Below are 14,310 nucleotides of genomic sequence, written 5' to 3' on the forward strand. Positions count from 1 at the left end.
AGTGAAAAAGTTCGTTTCTTAATTTAGTGTTTTCCCCTTTTCCTGTTTAGTGTGTATTTTAACATTTATTTTTAAGATGTTTTAGTTATAGCATAGATGTACCGATAGTTGATTGTTTTATCTAAATGAAACTGTAAGGGATTAAACAGATTTCATGAATGTTACGGTACACCCATATATTTGAATTAATAAGTTGTGTTTTATGTAATTAACGGAAACAGAAATGGATGACGATTCTGATGAAGTTTTAAATGTAAGATTTGGATCTTCAATTTCTGAAGACAGCAAAGTTACTTTTCACAAAGTTGAAACTATTCGATCTGTGTCCAACTATTCTCATCCAAGAAGCAATGGTTCTTTACAAAACTATGAAGACACGGCTTCGGGTAGTTTACATTCATATACAGATGAAATTGTCACTAAACTTCAAGCAAGTCTTCATGCACAAGAACAAAAAAATAAATCTTCTGAATTTAAAATCAAGTCACTTGAAACCGAACTGGCTTCTTTGAAAATGGAGTATGAAATGAAATGTGCGGAGGTAAAACAAAAAGACAGTGAACGAATTGCAGGAATGGTGGAAGAAATTATCGAAGCTCAAAAGGAAAGGGAAGCTTCTGTTTTAGCTCGAATGAAGCGTGCTGTTCAAGAAAGGGACGAAGCAATTTTAAGAGCAAAAGCTTTGTCAATGGGACCAAGATTAAGAGGTGATGAGAATAATAATGGAAGGCAATCAAAGCTACAAGAGTTGGTGTCATTATTGTGTGAAGCAGGGACTGGAAGAGCTGCCGTAGAATATTCAAACAAGATTAAGAGTCAACTTGATAACATGAGAAAAATGAAAGATGAAATTACCAGCGAGGAAATGAAAACATTAATTTGTGAAAGAGATGTCGCTGTGCAAAAGTGGCATGCGTTAAAGTGCTCAACACCAGTAGCAGCCACAAGTAATGCAGAAAAAAAGAAACACGGCGTTGAAAAGAAAAATTTAGTAAACGCTTGTGTTCAAGTCAATACAGAACCACTTGCTGGATCACTAATGGATCTTTCTCACGATGGTAAGGAAGTTGAAATGTTAAGAATTTGTTACAGTTTGCACAAATCATTGGTGGAGAATAGTAGGTTGGTGGTGGAACATGCTGAACAAAAAGATGCTGAGAGACTTGTGGAAGCTTTAAGAATTGAGCAAGATCACAATCGCATCCAGGAGATCAACAGCAGGAGGCAGGAGGAACAACTTCGTCGATTAACAGAGAAAAATGAAAGACTAGAAAGATTAGTAACTGTATTAAGAAAGAAACTTGCCTTGCTTGCTCAGCAGTCAATGGGTTCTGTGGCCAAGAAACATCAATAAGTCTATATTTTTATATATATATATATATGTTGTTTGCTATACTTTTAACTGTACTTATTTTGGTGTTTTATTAGAAGGTGAAAGCCATTAGTTTGAAGTTGTTTTTGTAGCTGCTGTTATGTTTCAATGTATCTTGCATATTTATTTTTGTTGCTATATATTTGTACAATTTATTTAAATCTATTGCAGCTTGAACTGTTTTTACTTGAATTTGCACTAAGTGTTAAACAAATAATTAAGATTTCTTCCTAATTATTAGATCAAAGCATATGTTAGCAAATTAGCAAACAATAATCTTGAACGACATCTTTGTAAATCATGGGTATATTTTCATCTGAGCATGCGCGAAAACTCCTTCATAACAAATGCATTGTCCTGATTGGAGATAGTGGTAAGGTATACAATATGCAATTAAAAGCGTATGGTATAACTACTAAGCAGTATTTCATATTTACGTAAAAAAATTGTTGTTTAGTTGGCTGAAAAAAAATATTCCAATATATGTTAATGAATTGCGGTAAAATTATAAAAGTAGCTACTGTTTCAAAAAGTTACAACCTAAGTTGTAATAAACAAAAAATTTTATGTGTTCCTAATTATTTCTTACTTGTTCTGCAGTGCAAAGAAGTGTGTACAAAGACCTAGTCGTACTCTGCCAGGAAAACCGCTTCATTAAGGATAAAGAATTAAGAGCCAAGGTGAATATTTACTAACTACATAAATACTTTGTGTGGTAAATCATAAGGATTTATATAAGACAGGGTGGTGGTGTTACGACCAAACCTAATAGCAAGAAGCAAACAAATGTGTACACTTTTTAGGGATGAGCTAATGGCGTCCCCAAGGAGAAAAGAAAAGTGTATAAGAATTGTAATTCCCAGGATTGCAAAATGGAGAATTCATATAAAAAATGAAATATATAGTCAAGTGGGATAAAAAAAAACATAGAGTTACATTTAGGTAAAGGTCAAGGCAAATTTAAAATCGTAATACCCTTCTTTCTGTGCAGTAAAAAAATAATGAATACAAAAATTAAAAATCTTTACTGTGACAATTATAATCATTGTGTGAATGCCTAGTATGTCATGACAAAGATTGTACTTATCCAAGTTAAGCTCAGCTACTCTATTACGCCAAGCATGACTTATGTATGTATTGAGGGTGATTGGAAGCGGAAAATTAATTGTTACAGTCTTACAGAGTAAAAGTAGGAGTAGGATTGAAACAAAAATTTTAAATTTAGGCTTGCATACTAACCACCATAAGTAACACAATGTATTTAATTTATGTTCTGTTATGTTCTAAGGACAGGATTACACTTTTATAAACAGTTAAAGGGACTTTTTAGGGAGAGGAATCTTTTTTCAACGACCGACTTGTGCATAGAAGTGAACTTACCAATGGAATACAATATCAGGAAATAAGGGAGTATAAAACAAATGACCAAATTATAAGGTGATACTTAATGCTGAGTAACTTTCTATAGGCCTAAGTTACTACCGAATCTCATACAGACCCAATATACATATTGTTTTTGTTTACTGGTTCACCTGTTTAAGCTCTTATGTCATGTTTAGGTTCTACTTTGTCACAAGAATTTACAACAAGTTTGTACAAGGTATTTTGGATGATTTTATGGAAGCAAACCAACCAACACCAGATGTGGTGTTGGTTAACTCATGTTTGTGGGATTTGACTAAGTATGCAAATATTATTATCTACTATTGCAAAACATCATTTTTGTTTGCTTCTTATACTTTTCTCATGAGTTTAATGTTTTTTGCATGGGTTAGAAATTTTAGGTTTAGTCTATATACCATATATTCATATTACTATATAAATATTAGGTACGGCCCCGGAGGAAGGTCACAATATCAGAAAAATTTGGAAAGGTTTTGCACCGAATTGGACAAATGTGTTCCTGTGGACACGTGTATTATTTGGAGAACCACGTTACCCGTGAGCCACCAAAATGCATAGATTGTTAAGTTTAATATTTCGCTTAACTTGATCTATTATAACCTGGACACTTTTATTTAACTCAAAATTATATAAATATATTATTATATACACATATAGTAAAGTGGGGTATTAATACACAATTTGGTACTTGGGGTAGGAAAGGTCAACCACTCTAGCCTGCTAAAACAATTGTTTTATTCATAGGCGCCGAGTTTGAAAAAAATCTTGGAGGTGCCAAGCGTGTTGTCATAATTAAACAAAGATCTATAGGCACGCTTATCAGTATCGGGGTATTGTTTAGACGTTTACCACTCGCCTATGGTTGTTATTCCACGTTTAAAGTTGATGTTTACGTACGTTTTTCACCCACCACGCATAATGCTTTGTTATGTCATAGTGGCGATTCACACGTTGGTTACTTGCGTCATAATAGCGATTACGTTCATTATTAGCAACCCAGGAGATAGACGTTTACATTTACGGTGGCGTTACTTCACAATTTAAACTATAGGTGAAAGCAGGCGCGGCGATTTTCTAATTTTCTTGCCTTCTTGGATATGCACTATGCAGAGCGCAGTGCGTTAACTATGACACCATTTAAATAAATTATTGGATATATTTGGCACACTTGTATGTTTGACGAAATTCACAACATATAGTTGCTCTGCGTAACTTGCAGTTTCGTGTAAATATTATTCGCTCGTTGAACAAGTGGTTATAAACTACGGTACCTAAAAAAATCGATCCCAGCAGACGGCAGCAGTAGTATATTCCATATTTACTATGTTTTTCTCAGCCAAGCAGAAAATTTCTTACGAAACAGCAAGGATTCACACGTGGATTCATTACATCATAATAGCGATTGTTTGACCTAGCAATTAATTACGGCATAATGGCGAATCACACATTGATTATTCGCGTCATAATAGCTACTCACATGTTCATTATTATCATATAATTGTGTAAAAACAGGCTGAATATTTGCTTTTTCACGTTTGCCATAAAGTAAAAAGTTGACACGTGTGCAATGAAAACTTTGAAAGCGCTTAAACGCGACGTAATACTCCTCCGATTGGTGTGTGACCACTGGACAGCTTCAGTGTTATTAACTCGGTATCTAACGACGTTTAAAAAATTCACAAAGTGCGTCGCATCTCTGGAGGTCGGCATCAGTGGTTTTATTGCAAACAGCTTCTACGGGTAAAAAGCTTACTTTTACCTTTGGCGATAACTATTTTTCGGTCAAATACAAATTTCTAAATTAAACAAACAATGAATACATTTGGGGGGTTTGCTAAACTTTTTATTGTGAATGGACCTTTTGTGATAATTGTTTTATGAATTCAGTTATTTGCTATATATTGAAGTAGTTTGTTGCTAATGATATTTAATTAAAAGTTTTCCAACATTTCCTACACAAGAAGGGGGAAAAAAGATTGTTTTATTTTTCCTTTTTTTTGTTCTTATCCTAGCCAATATTAACTTTGTGAATGAATTGATTTTAAAGGTTTATAGTTACAGGTCATTTTCAATATGTTGCTGATTTTAGTTTAGTTTAATTCAAGTTGTCAGTTATCGGCATTGTTTTCAGTCCAATACTCTAATAGATGTTATTTTTGGGTTATATATAAATGGAAGTAGCCTAGTTTATTAAAACTGTAAGAGTAAAGAGAAGCATTAGAAAAAAAGATTAATACAAATGAAATTATTTTGTAATAGGTAAGTCAAAGGGCAAGAGGAGGATTTTTATCAAAAAATGTTGCAAATTGTGCAAATACACTACTGGTTGATGTGTTGCTTGCAAATCATCTTGCTCACACGATTGTTACACAACATAAATACGATGTGGTTGATATGCACTTTCTTTTTACACAGCAGCAACAAAGGTATGCATGTGCTTTTGTGTGAGTTTATTATTAATGCATATCATGTCAAATTTGGTTTTATATGGTTGCGATGATCAAAGCTATTCATACTTCACAAACCAATTTATTATTTGTTGTTAGTTTACATACAAGATTCAAACTTTCAATTAAACATTGCTGGACTAACAATGCGCATCCGTAAACCTATAGAAGCAATTTTCAGTATCTCAAATGTCTTGCATTGTTAATATTATCAGCTATTATCCCCTCAATAGGGGATGTTTGATTATGAAATCTATATCTTGCACTATTGCGATTCACAAGACCCACTGTCTTGTAGTATTTATTGAATAAACAAAATAGTATGACTTTTCCTTTTTGTTAGCTTTGTTATATTTTTATCAGGCGAGCCAAGGACGGCGTACATTGGAACATGTATGCGCATCGTCGAATGACAAATATATTGCTCACCCATATTTCTGATGCTTGGGGTTTGGGAATTCCTGTTCAACCATCATTTGATGAAACAGTTACAAACTTTAATCCAAAAGGTTAATGTGATTAGTTGTTTTTAGTACTGCAGAAGTTTTTATTTTCTGGTGTATTTCTGTCATGTATGCTAATTTTGCAGATATAAGCATGAACACAACAGACGTGTTACATTATGCTTATCAAAATGCTCGGAAACTGACCGATGAAGAATTACGATATGGAGGTCCAATCCGATCATCAAATGAGATGTATGATCTTTACAACAGTTTCTACATCGTACCTAAGGACTTGCAGCCTCAGAATGACGAGGTGATGCGAAATGTGTATGGAGTTGCCTAAAATGTGACTACATGCTCTGGTTTTTTATAAATTCAGGTTTTGCTCCGGATAGCTTTGTTTGATAACCCACTTTATTTAATGATATAGTGAACCAAACTTTTAGAATTAAATAAATGGTAGTCTTTTTGTTTTCTGTTAGTATAAAATCAAAAATCCATGACAGCTTGGACAGATCATAATAGTATATACTGACGTCACTGTGACGTGCTTAATATAAAGACATCATAATGTATTAATTAAAAATTGGTTTGGTTTGGAATGTACAGCAATGTATTTTTATTTCCTTTATTGAAACTTTGGTGGTACTTTTAGATATATTTTAGCATAAATTCGAATACAAGTTTTAATTAGTCATTGTTATATGCCTGCAGCCCATTTAAAAAGCAATGTTATGGCCAGTAGAGTAATTTTAAGTTCTAACTACTTTGTTTGTGAGGAACAGTCTCTCTATCATCATCCGTAAAATGCAACACATAATGTTTCAACCACAGGAACACTATGTTGATGAATTTACAAGATTTATTCAACAACATTCGAACGACATTTATCAACATGGTGAACAACATCAACATCAACATCTGCAAAAATTGCAACGTCAGCAAGTTGTCAATTATTATTTGAATCAGGTAATAGTGAAGTAAAAGTAATGAGAAATTAAATTAAGGTTGAAAATTAGTATTTTTGTAGCAGCATTTGAAAGAGGTTATTTTCTAACATAACTTAGAACGATTTCTTGAACTTGTGTGTCACAAATAAAAAATATATTTCTAATTAAAAACAAAAAAGCAGAACTATACTTAAAGGAGCTTGTTCCAATATAAAGTAATTCATAAGGAAGATGTATAATTAAACATTGTTGTACAACTCCGAGACTATGTGTTGAATTGTAAACTCACACTGGTTAATCTTGTCAGTTCTCGTCACATAAAAACGTTTGTTTTCATTATTTTCAGTAACAATGATTTCCTTGAAATTATGCTATATTAGAAGTTGAAATTAATTATTAACGTCTAATATTTAAGGGGGCATACAACGAAAAATTAAAGTTTGTGTATTGATTGATGTATATGCTCCAATCTCAAATGTGACCTAAAAAAGTACTATTAAAGTTTCAAAATACGAAAAAGCTTTTGAAAAAATGAGTTCCAAAACCACAAATTCGACCGCTGAAGTAAAAATAAAATGGCCCTCCCGCAATGCATGGGATTTCCCATAGGAAAAATTATGTTTTAATTTTCGATTGAACATAGCAACATAACATGTTCTCAGGCTCTCAGCACTTTGTTTCCTATTGATTAATTTTTAGCACTTTTTTATATTAAAATGTTCGTTATGTCTAAATAGTACCTGCTGTACCATTTGTTATAAAAAAGTCACTTGTTTGTGTTGAACATTAGGCTGAAAATATGCTGAGTCAGCATAATCTGGTATGCAGCTAAGTTCAATCAAAAAATTAAAACATAATAAAGTTGGCGTTTTTATTTTTTTAACATATTCACAAAGAAAAAGCATTCATTATTCCAAATCCTAAATAAAACTTGACTTTACTTCAGTAGTTTAAAAACTAGAAACAGTTAAAGTTCAGTGCTTTTCATTTATGAGAAATCCTAGACATTGTCGAAACAGCCAATTTTTTTTTTCTTACGATTTTTAAAATGCTGTACTGTTTTCGCAAACTTTGATGGTACCTTCAATTTACCTTTGAGCATTTCTATCAATACATAATTTTTTATTTTTCATTGGTATGCCTCTTTAAATAAATAGGTTTGTTGAGACATCCGTAATCTATATTTTGTTTAGTAACTGGTCTTTTAAGAGTATGTCGCACACAGGTGTTACTTCCTTGACTGCAAGTCACCAGCTGGAAATTGTGACCTTTTTAAAACATTATTGCATTAATAATTTGATGTTGGCATATGTTGCTTAAAATTGTATGTGTAAAGTTTCTAAAGTATGGTGGAGTGGGTCATTGTCTATAAAACGAGTACAAGTAACTAAAAATAATTTTAGTTCGTGTGTTATTTTTCAGGAGCAAGATCTGCCATATTATTTCAACCATAAAAGTAACAACTTCATCCATAACCAAAACAATAGTAAGTTTAGTTATTGTTACAATATTCAGCATACGTTATCTAAGTATTGATCATTGGGTTTTGACACTTCATGGATTGTAATAAAAACTACTTTTTAATCTATTATTTCTTTTAAGACTGGATTCCCCATGCTCGCAGCAAACCCTTGTATAAAATGCGGCCACAAAAAGCTTCTCAGCAGAAAAAAACACGTCGCCATCCATACAAACACAATCACCGATAAGAACTATCACCATATGCTGCCTTCTTTCTTATCATGTGCGGTGCTTTGGCACCTAACTGCCTTATCTGCTCTGAACACTTGCCAACATTTTGTTCTTTCCTATTTTTCATTACGAACTCTGTGTGCAACTATTTCATTATTTTATTTCTCAATACTGTGCATTCCAGTTAAGGTCCTATTTCTGATTTTGTTGCTGGGTTTCCTTACCATTAATTACCTCACATGTGGCTTGGTTATGTGAACTTTGTTATGCTCGATCAAACTCGATAATATGCATGTCTTCGGACGAACTAATTGTGAAATTATCCTCGTACTCCAATGGAAGCTACTGTACAACTTTGTTTTGTCTCCTCTTTCTTTTGTTGTTCTTTTTCATTTCTTGTTTACAATATTAAAAAATATGACAGACTTGGCAGTAACTGGAGGTTTTGAAGTTCTTGTCTTGGTCCCCCTTGTTGCTTTTTCATCAAGTGTCTGGGAAACTAAAGTGCTAATAACACGATTGTTCTGTTTTACACCTTTGGACCAGCTTTCCATTTACCACTTTTGTAAGTTTGTAGTGTATTTATTTCTATACGCTATGACTGAGCAATTTGGATAACCCACCGTAACCACGGAGTAAACCAACTAACAAAACGCACCCAATACAGATGGCTGTAAACACAACACCACAGCATTAAGGGAATAAAATTTATAATTTGCTTTTAAATACTCCATTTGAAGTTGTGGACATTGTTAGAATGTCGCCAAACTGTTTAAGCACACCATTTCTACGTAGCGACGACAACTTGGTTTATACGCAAGATATAATGGCTACGCAACACGGCTGTTTAATATTTAATTTTTATTCACTAAGAAGTTTTGAATAAATTATAATATATAGACCTACCTGTGCTCAAAGCACAGTCTATCACAACATCTTTATTATTTTGACGCCCGAAATAGTACCAACGACGGGTTAGACACGGGCGCGCCAACCAATTGTGCTACGGCTATATATATATATATCATTGGTCAGGGGCGCCGATCCTGGATATGCGGCCCATACCTCAGAATTGTTTATGGGTATGCGGCATACACGACATTGACGCGGCAATAACGTTGAATACCCAGGCAGTCTCGTAAAAATTCCACACGGAATGAGGTCTTGTAGCCATTTACGTGCATAATATATAAATTTAGTAACGCGTTATATATTATTTTTACAGCAACTTTATCCAAGTAGCCAATACCATGTATGCAGGCAAACTTATACGAGTGTTTTCCCGTGTAAAAAAACAATCTATGTTGTAACAATTAAATTACACCATCTAGCACAAAAGGAAGAAATGACGCTTGCGGTAGGTCTTATATAGTAGGGTGGGAGAAGATGGGACACTTTGTCAGACAAGACTTTTTTTAATTGTTTTTTACGGACCCTCATTTAATGATAATCAGGAAAATAAGGTCACAGAATTATTTGACAGTATTATCACGACTTTATAAAAGGCCCGTCAAAGCTAATACTGTTTTTAAATATTAAAAAAATATGTAAAATAGAAACAGCATACTTTGAACAGGTAAAAAAAATGCGAAATAGTAATTCAGGTGCTATTTTTTAATGCTCGCTAAATCATAGTAAAGCCGATGATTTTTTTTAGTTTGCGTGTGCGAACGATTAAACTAGTTTCATAGCTTTATAAAACAACCTTGAATTTTTCGTACAGTTTAATTTTGTCTCATAAAACTAGTTTTAGTTTTGTAAAAAAAACACTGAGAAATTAGGCAGGGGTCAACATGACTTTAATTTGAGATAAAAACAACAACAAAATATCGGTTTAACGTTATATATATGAAGTTTACATGGCAAAGAAACTAGCACAGCCTGTTAAACTTGGTAGGTTAACTACAAGTTGCAGAATACTGCTAATGTAAATATATTTCAATGTAGAGTCCCATCTTCCCCCACATTGTAGTTTTGTAAGTTTTTATTGCCAAACTTTGAAAGATTTGCTTTTAATTTAGTAATTTATACCTCAGGGGGTTTTCAACTATGATACTGATATAATAAAAAGATAATATTTTGAAAATATATTCGAAATTTGGTCATTTGCACTTGATGATAATTTATAAGAAGTGGCTTGTGCCAAAAACAGAGTAGTAATACCCAATTTGTAGCAAAAATAAAAATTTTATCAATAGTTATTACCAATCTTCTTTTATTGCAAGTTCCTATACATTTGTAGGATACAATATTTATCCATTGATGTTTGAACATTACCCATTGTCGTTCAAACAATACCAATTGTTATGCAATAATATAATTGTTTAGGTAACATGTTAAAAACTATAGCAGTATTTATAAATACACTTATTAATCAAAATAAGCAATGATTTTAAACTGTCCCATCTTATCCTGTGTTTTCTCGAATTTGTAAAATTTTACCTGTTGTGCGGATCGCTATAAATAACTCCTCGTTTGTTTTATTATATTTGATTAAATTGGTGTCAATTAATAAAGAAATGATAGTACTAATTCGTGGTATTATCAAAAAAACGTCATGTATTTTGTTTTTAGAAATATTTGGCATTATGTGCTTAAGTGTCCCATCTTCCTCCATTGTACTATATATAACTTTAAACCGATATATTTGTTGTTGTTTTTGATCCAATATAAAAGTCCGCTGCCTATTATAAAAATAACCTCTACATATTTTCCCCATGTCATCTCAGTTTTGTTCACATAGCTAAAAGTAGTTTTATGAGACAAAATCAAACTGCTGGTGTACGAAATATTTAAGGTTATTTTGTGAAACTAGGAAACTAGTTTAATCATTCACATTCGCAAACTAAAACATTTTATTGGCTATAAGTACTATATAATTTAATGAGCATTGAAAGTTTAGCACCTTACTCTTTCGCCATTTTTTACCTTTTTAAGATATACCGCTTCTATTTTAGCTATTTTCTTAATATTTAGAAACAGTAATCAGCTTTGACGCGCGTTTTATAAAGTCGTGGTAATACTGTCGAACAATTCTGTAACATTAGTTTCCTGATTATCATTAAATGGGAGGAACCGTGAAAAGAAAATTCAAAAAGTTTCGTACGTCTGACAAAGGGTCCCATTTTCCCCAACCCTATGCTATATAAGCTTATCATCAATCCCGTTGCATGGGGGCAAAGAATTAAATGACGTTCAGTGAAGAAACTAAACTTATTTTAAATCTGCCGGTATTTAACTTAATAAGTAGTACATATATAACAAACCAAAACGCAACTATAATGTTTTGTCTGTTAGAAGAGGGATTCTTATAGATGTCCTATAAGAAATGAAAAGATTCTTATAATTTCAAGGCGGTATCGTCTAACATGTAATGACAAGGTTCTACCATTTGAGGTCTGATTTAGCCAGTGTAGATTTCACTAATCGAACATTAATGGTTTCTTTTTACACGGACAGATATGCGCATTATATATATGCCTAAAATAAAAAATGAACAGCGCATTTTTAGGAAATTCCTGAAACATGACGTAACCAGATATGCAGTGAGCTTATCTGGCGGATATTATGTATTACATGACCCAAAGGAGCTCGTGCATTTTTCCAGATTGCTGTACGATAGTTACTACCAATGGAAAACTGCATTGACTCGCATTAATGTGAATTGAAAACAATTAAATTAGGTGTTTCTCTCTAGGCGTTCATCTTATAACACTATGCTGTCATATAGTAGGCTGGGGGAAGATGGGATACCTTTTTATTCTTTTTTGTTCAGTAAACAAAGAAACAGTCAAAGAAATTTAAAACCGTATATTTTCACGACTCTAGACCGTTGTTAATTGTTTAAAACACGATCAACCAGGATATTTGATTATTATGTGCTAAACGTGTCTCGTCTTCCCTATACCCTACAATAGATGTTTGTTAAAGTAGTTTTTTTAATTTCATTATAATATCTCCTTGTGGCCGAAACAGTATTGACCTTTTCTACCCAAAGTTAACCGACTGGTTTGGTTTGTTAAGCTGCAGACAAATGCAGGATTAGGGTGCAGTGCATGCCAAAGGCGTTGTTGGCATGCAGACCTCATACTTGAATGCGGACGGTCAATTATATTATTATGAACTATTTGAAATCGATAAGGTCACTATCCGCACATAAATGGCGAGAAATTGAACCCATGGCCGAGTTGGAGCAGCTCGTAGACGCGACAGTGATCGTTTGTCAACCGGTCCACACTCGTAGTTACAAACTCAACCCACCATTGAATATTTTACACCACAACATTAATCTGTTTGCACTGGCGTTGACATTTTTCAGGTCAAACCAACGTGCTGATAAATGTTATAATCAATTTATTTACAGCCAATATACACCATATGTAAAACAATAATCAGTAATTGCGTATTTTTAACATAAAAGCAGTGTATAAAGGTCAGTGTACTTTACATGTACATGAGTCAGTTTTGCGTTGAAACCAATAAAAATTAAAAGTGTATATTTACCAATATTCGTTCTATCGTTAAAACATCGTTCATCACCAAGACAGCGAAATTGGTTTCACAGTTTCGCAGATTTCAACTTCCGCTACTTAACCTTGGCACAAGAGGTCTTAGTTAAGTCGTTTTTTACGGGAATCGCTAAGAGTTCATAATTTAAGGTCGCGCGGGCAAGATCTATGAGGTGAGAGAGGCGTTGATTGGTTAAGTGGTGGATGAGAGCTATATCCTTCTTATACAGGATAAGTGTTAGGATTCAGTAGCTACTAATTTCACACTTGTATCCTCAATTTAATACCCGGGCAATTGCTCGTATCCTCAGTCTTCGCTGGCTGCTGTGGGCTGGACTTCCGTGATGTTTCGTCACAATTCCGCTTCCCGTGTCAGTTACAAAATTAACATCGCAATTCCCGAGTTAGTTCTGCTACAACGTCTCTGCATATAATATTACTTGTGGCCACAAATGTTTGCTTTAAATGGAACTCTTTTGTTAATTTCGCAAAACAGATATATTTTTTTTACGTTTTTAATAAAACAGTAGTGTGGATTCAAGGCACACCGGAATTTCCCGCAATAAAAGTTACGAGTCGCATAAACACGTATATACAGCAGTAGCACGGATCTCACACATGCTAAGCAGTTGTACAAATGCTTACTGCACGAACGTTTTATGACTTTCTAAATAACAGCATTTTACGCCGTGGACGGTGTGACTAAATTCGAACGAAACGTGGTAAATCAAAGCAGTGACTATGACGCAGTTACTCAGGTCGTTAAGAGGAGCCGGGAACGTGGTGTCGCAGGTTTTGTATCAAACACCGCCGGCCAGGTTAGTCGATACGTAAGCAGAAGGGTTTATTGTCGAAAAGCAAACGTCACAGCAGATAGAGGTTTACAGCTGATTCAGTGTTTGTCTCTAAGTTACGTCACGTCCTCTAATATCTCTTACATCAATCCATAGAAAGTGCCATAAAAACACGATTTTAGTACCTGAAAGCTGTAAGTACTTAAATTTCGAACATATTATAAAACGAAAGTAAGTTCAAATGCTGTGGAAGCAGCAAGTATGTGAATCACCGGTTATGTGGTCATCATATACCAATTAGCATTAAAATCTTACACCCGTTAGTAACTTCTAATTTTTTCTAATGCCAACAAACCGACAATTACAAACCCCATTCAGCCAAGAGTTAAAAAACAAAGGTTTTTTGTTGCGTTTAAATGTTTTGTTCTGTTCATGTAAAGTCGCAATTATTTATATTGCTTTAATATATTAGTAGCAGCCACGAGTAGACAACCAAAGTTTAAGGTTTGTGGTATTTGTATACCACATAATTTATAAGCGGAAATAGGAAATAACGAGTCTCTCCTACGGCGCAAGTTTTTCAATGAAACTGTGCTTGTTGTAGAAGTTAATTCAGCTAAACTTTTTCCTGCCGCAGTATTGTTACGCGTGTTACTGGGTCTGGTGACTGTCATTAATCGCAGGTCCGTTTAGCTGG

The 14,310-nt window shown here is 33.7% G+C and overlaps 2 protein-coding genes across 2 annotated transcripts; both read left to right on the plus strand.

Moving 5' to 3' along the window:
- The first annotated feature begins 30 nt into the window (after nucleotides 1-30).
- Nucleotides 31-1,619, plus strand: LOC149739431 (mirror-image polydactyly gene 1 protein-like). The gene has a single exon (XM_089872339.1). It carries the CDS (start codon nucleotides 224-226, stop codon nucleotides 1,352-1,354), a length of 1,131 nt encoding a protein of 376 aa, XP_089728465.1. The 5' UTR covers nucleotides 31-223; the 3' UTR covers nucleotides 1,355-1,619.
- LOC149739432 (PC-esterase domain-containing protein 1A-like) lies at nucleotides 1,603-8,747 on the plus strand. Its single transcript, XM_089872330.1, has 11 exons — nucleotides 1,603-1,745; nucleotides 1,973-2,052; nucleotides 2,703-2,809; nucleotides 2,932-3,054; nucleotides 3,202-3,313; nucleotides 5,036-5,202; nucleotides 5,587-5,732; nucleotides 5,813-5,982; nucleotides 6,504-6,638; nucleotides 8,042-8,105; nucleotides 8,222-8,747. Exons 1-11 carry the CDS (start codon nucleotides 1,673-1,675, stop codon nucleotides 8,326-8,328), a joined length of 1,284 nt encoding a protein of 427 aa, XP_089728456.1. The 5' UTR covers nucleotides 1,603-1,672; the 3' UTR covers nucleotides 8,329-8,747.
- The last annotated feature ends 5,563 nt before the right edge of the window (nucleotides 8,748-14,310 follow it).

This window comes from Ciona robusta, chromosome 2 (genome assembly GCF_009617815.1).
Source record: "Ciona robusta chromosome 2, ASM961781v2".
Lineage (NCBI taxonomy): Eukaryota > Metazoa > Chordata > Ascidiacea > Phlebobranchia > Cionidae > Ciona > Ciona robusta.

Coding starts and splice junctions, on each gene's coding strand:
- LOC149739432 (XM_089872330.1), top strand. CDS start 1,673: ATGGGTATATTTTCATCTGAGCATGCGCGAAAACTCCTTCATAACAAA. Junction 2,810..2,931: donor ACAAATGACCAAATTATAAG/GTGATACTTAAT, acceptor TGTCATGTTTAG/GTTCTACTTTGTCACAAGAA. Junction 6,639..8,041: donor TCAATTATTATTTGAATCAG/GTAATAGTGAAG, acceptor GTTATTTTTCAG/GAGCAAGATCTGCCATATTA.
- LOC149739431 (XM_089872339.1), top strand. CDS start 224: ATGGATGACGATTCTGATGAAGTTTTAAATGTAAGATTTGGATCTTCA.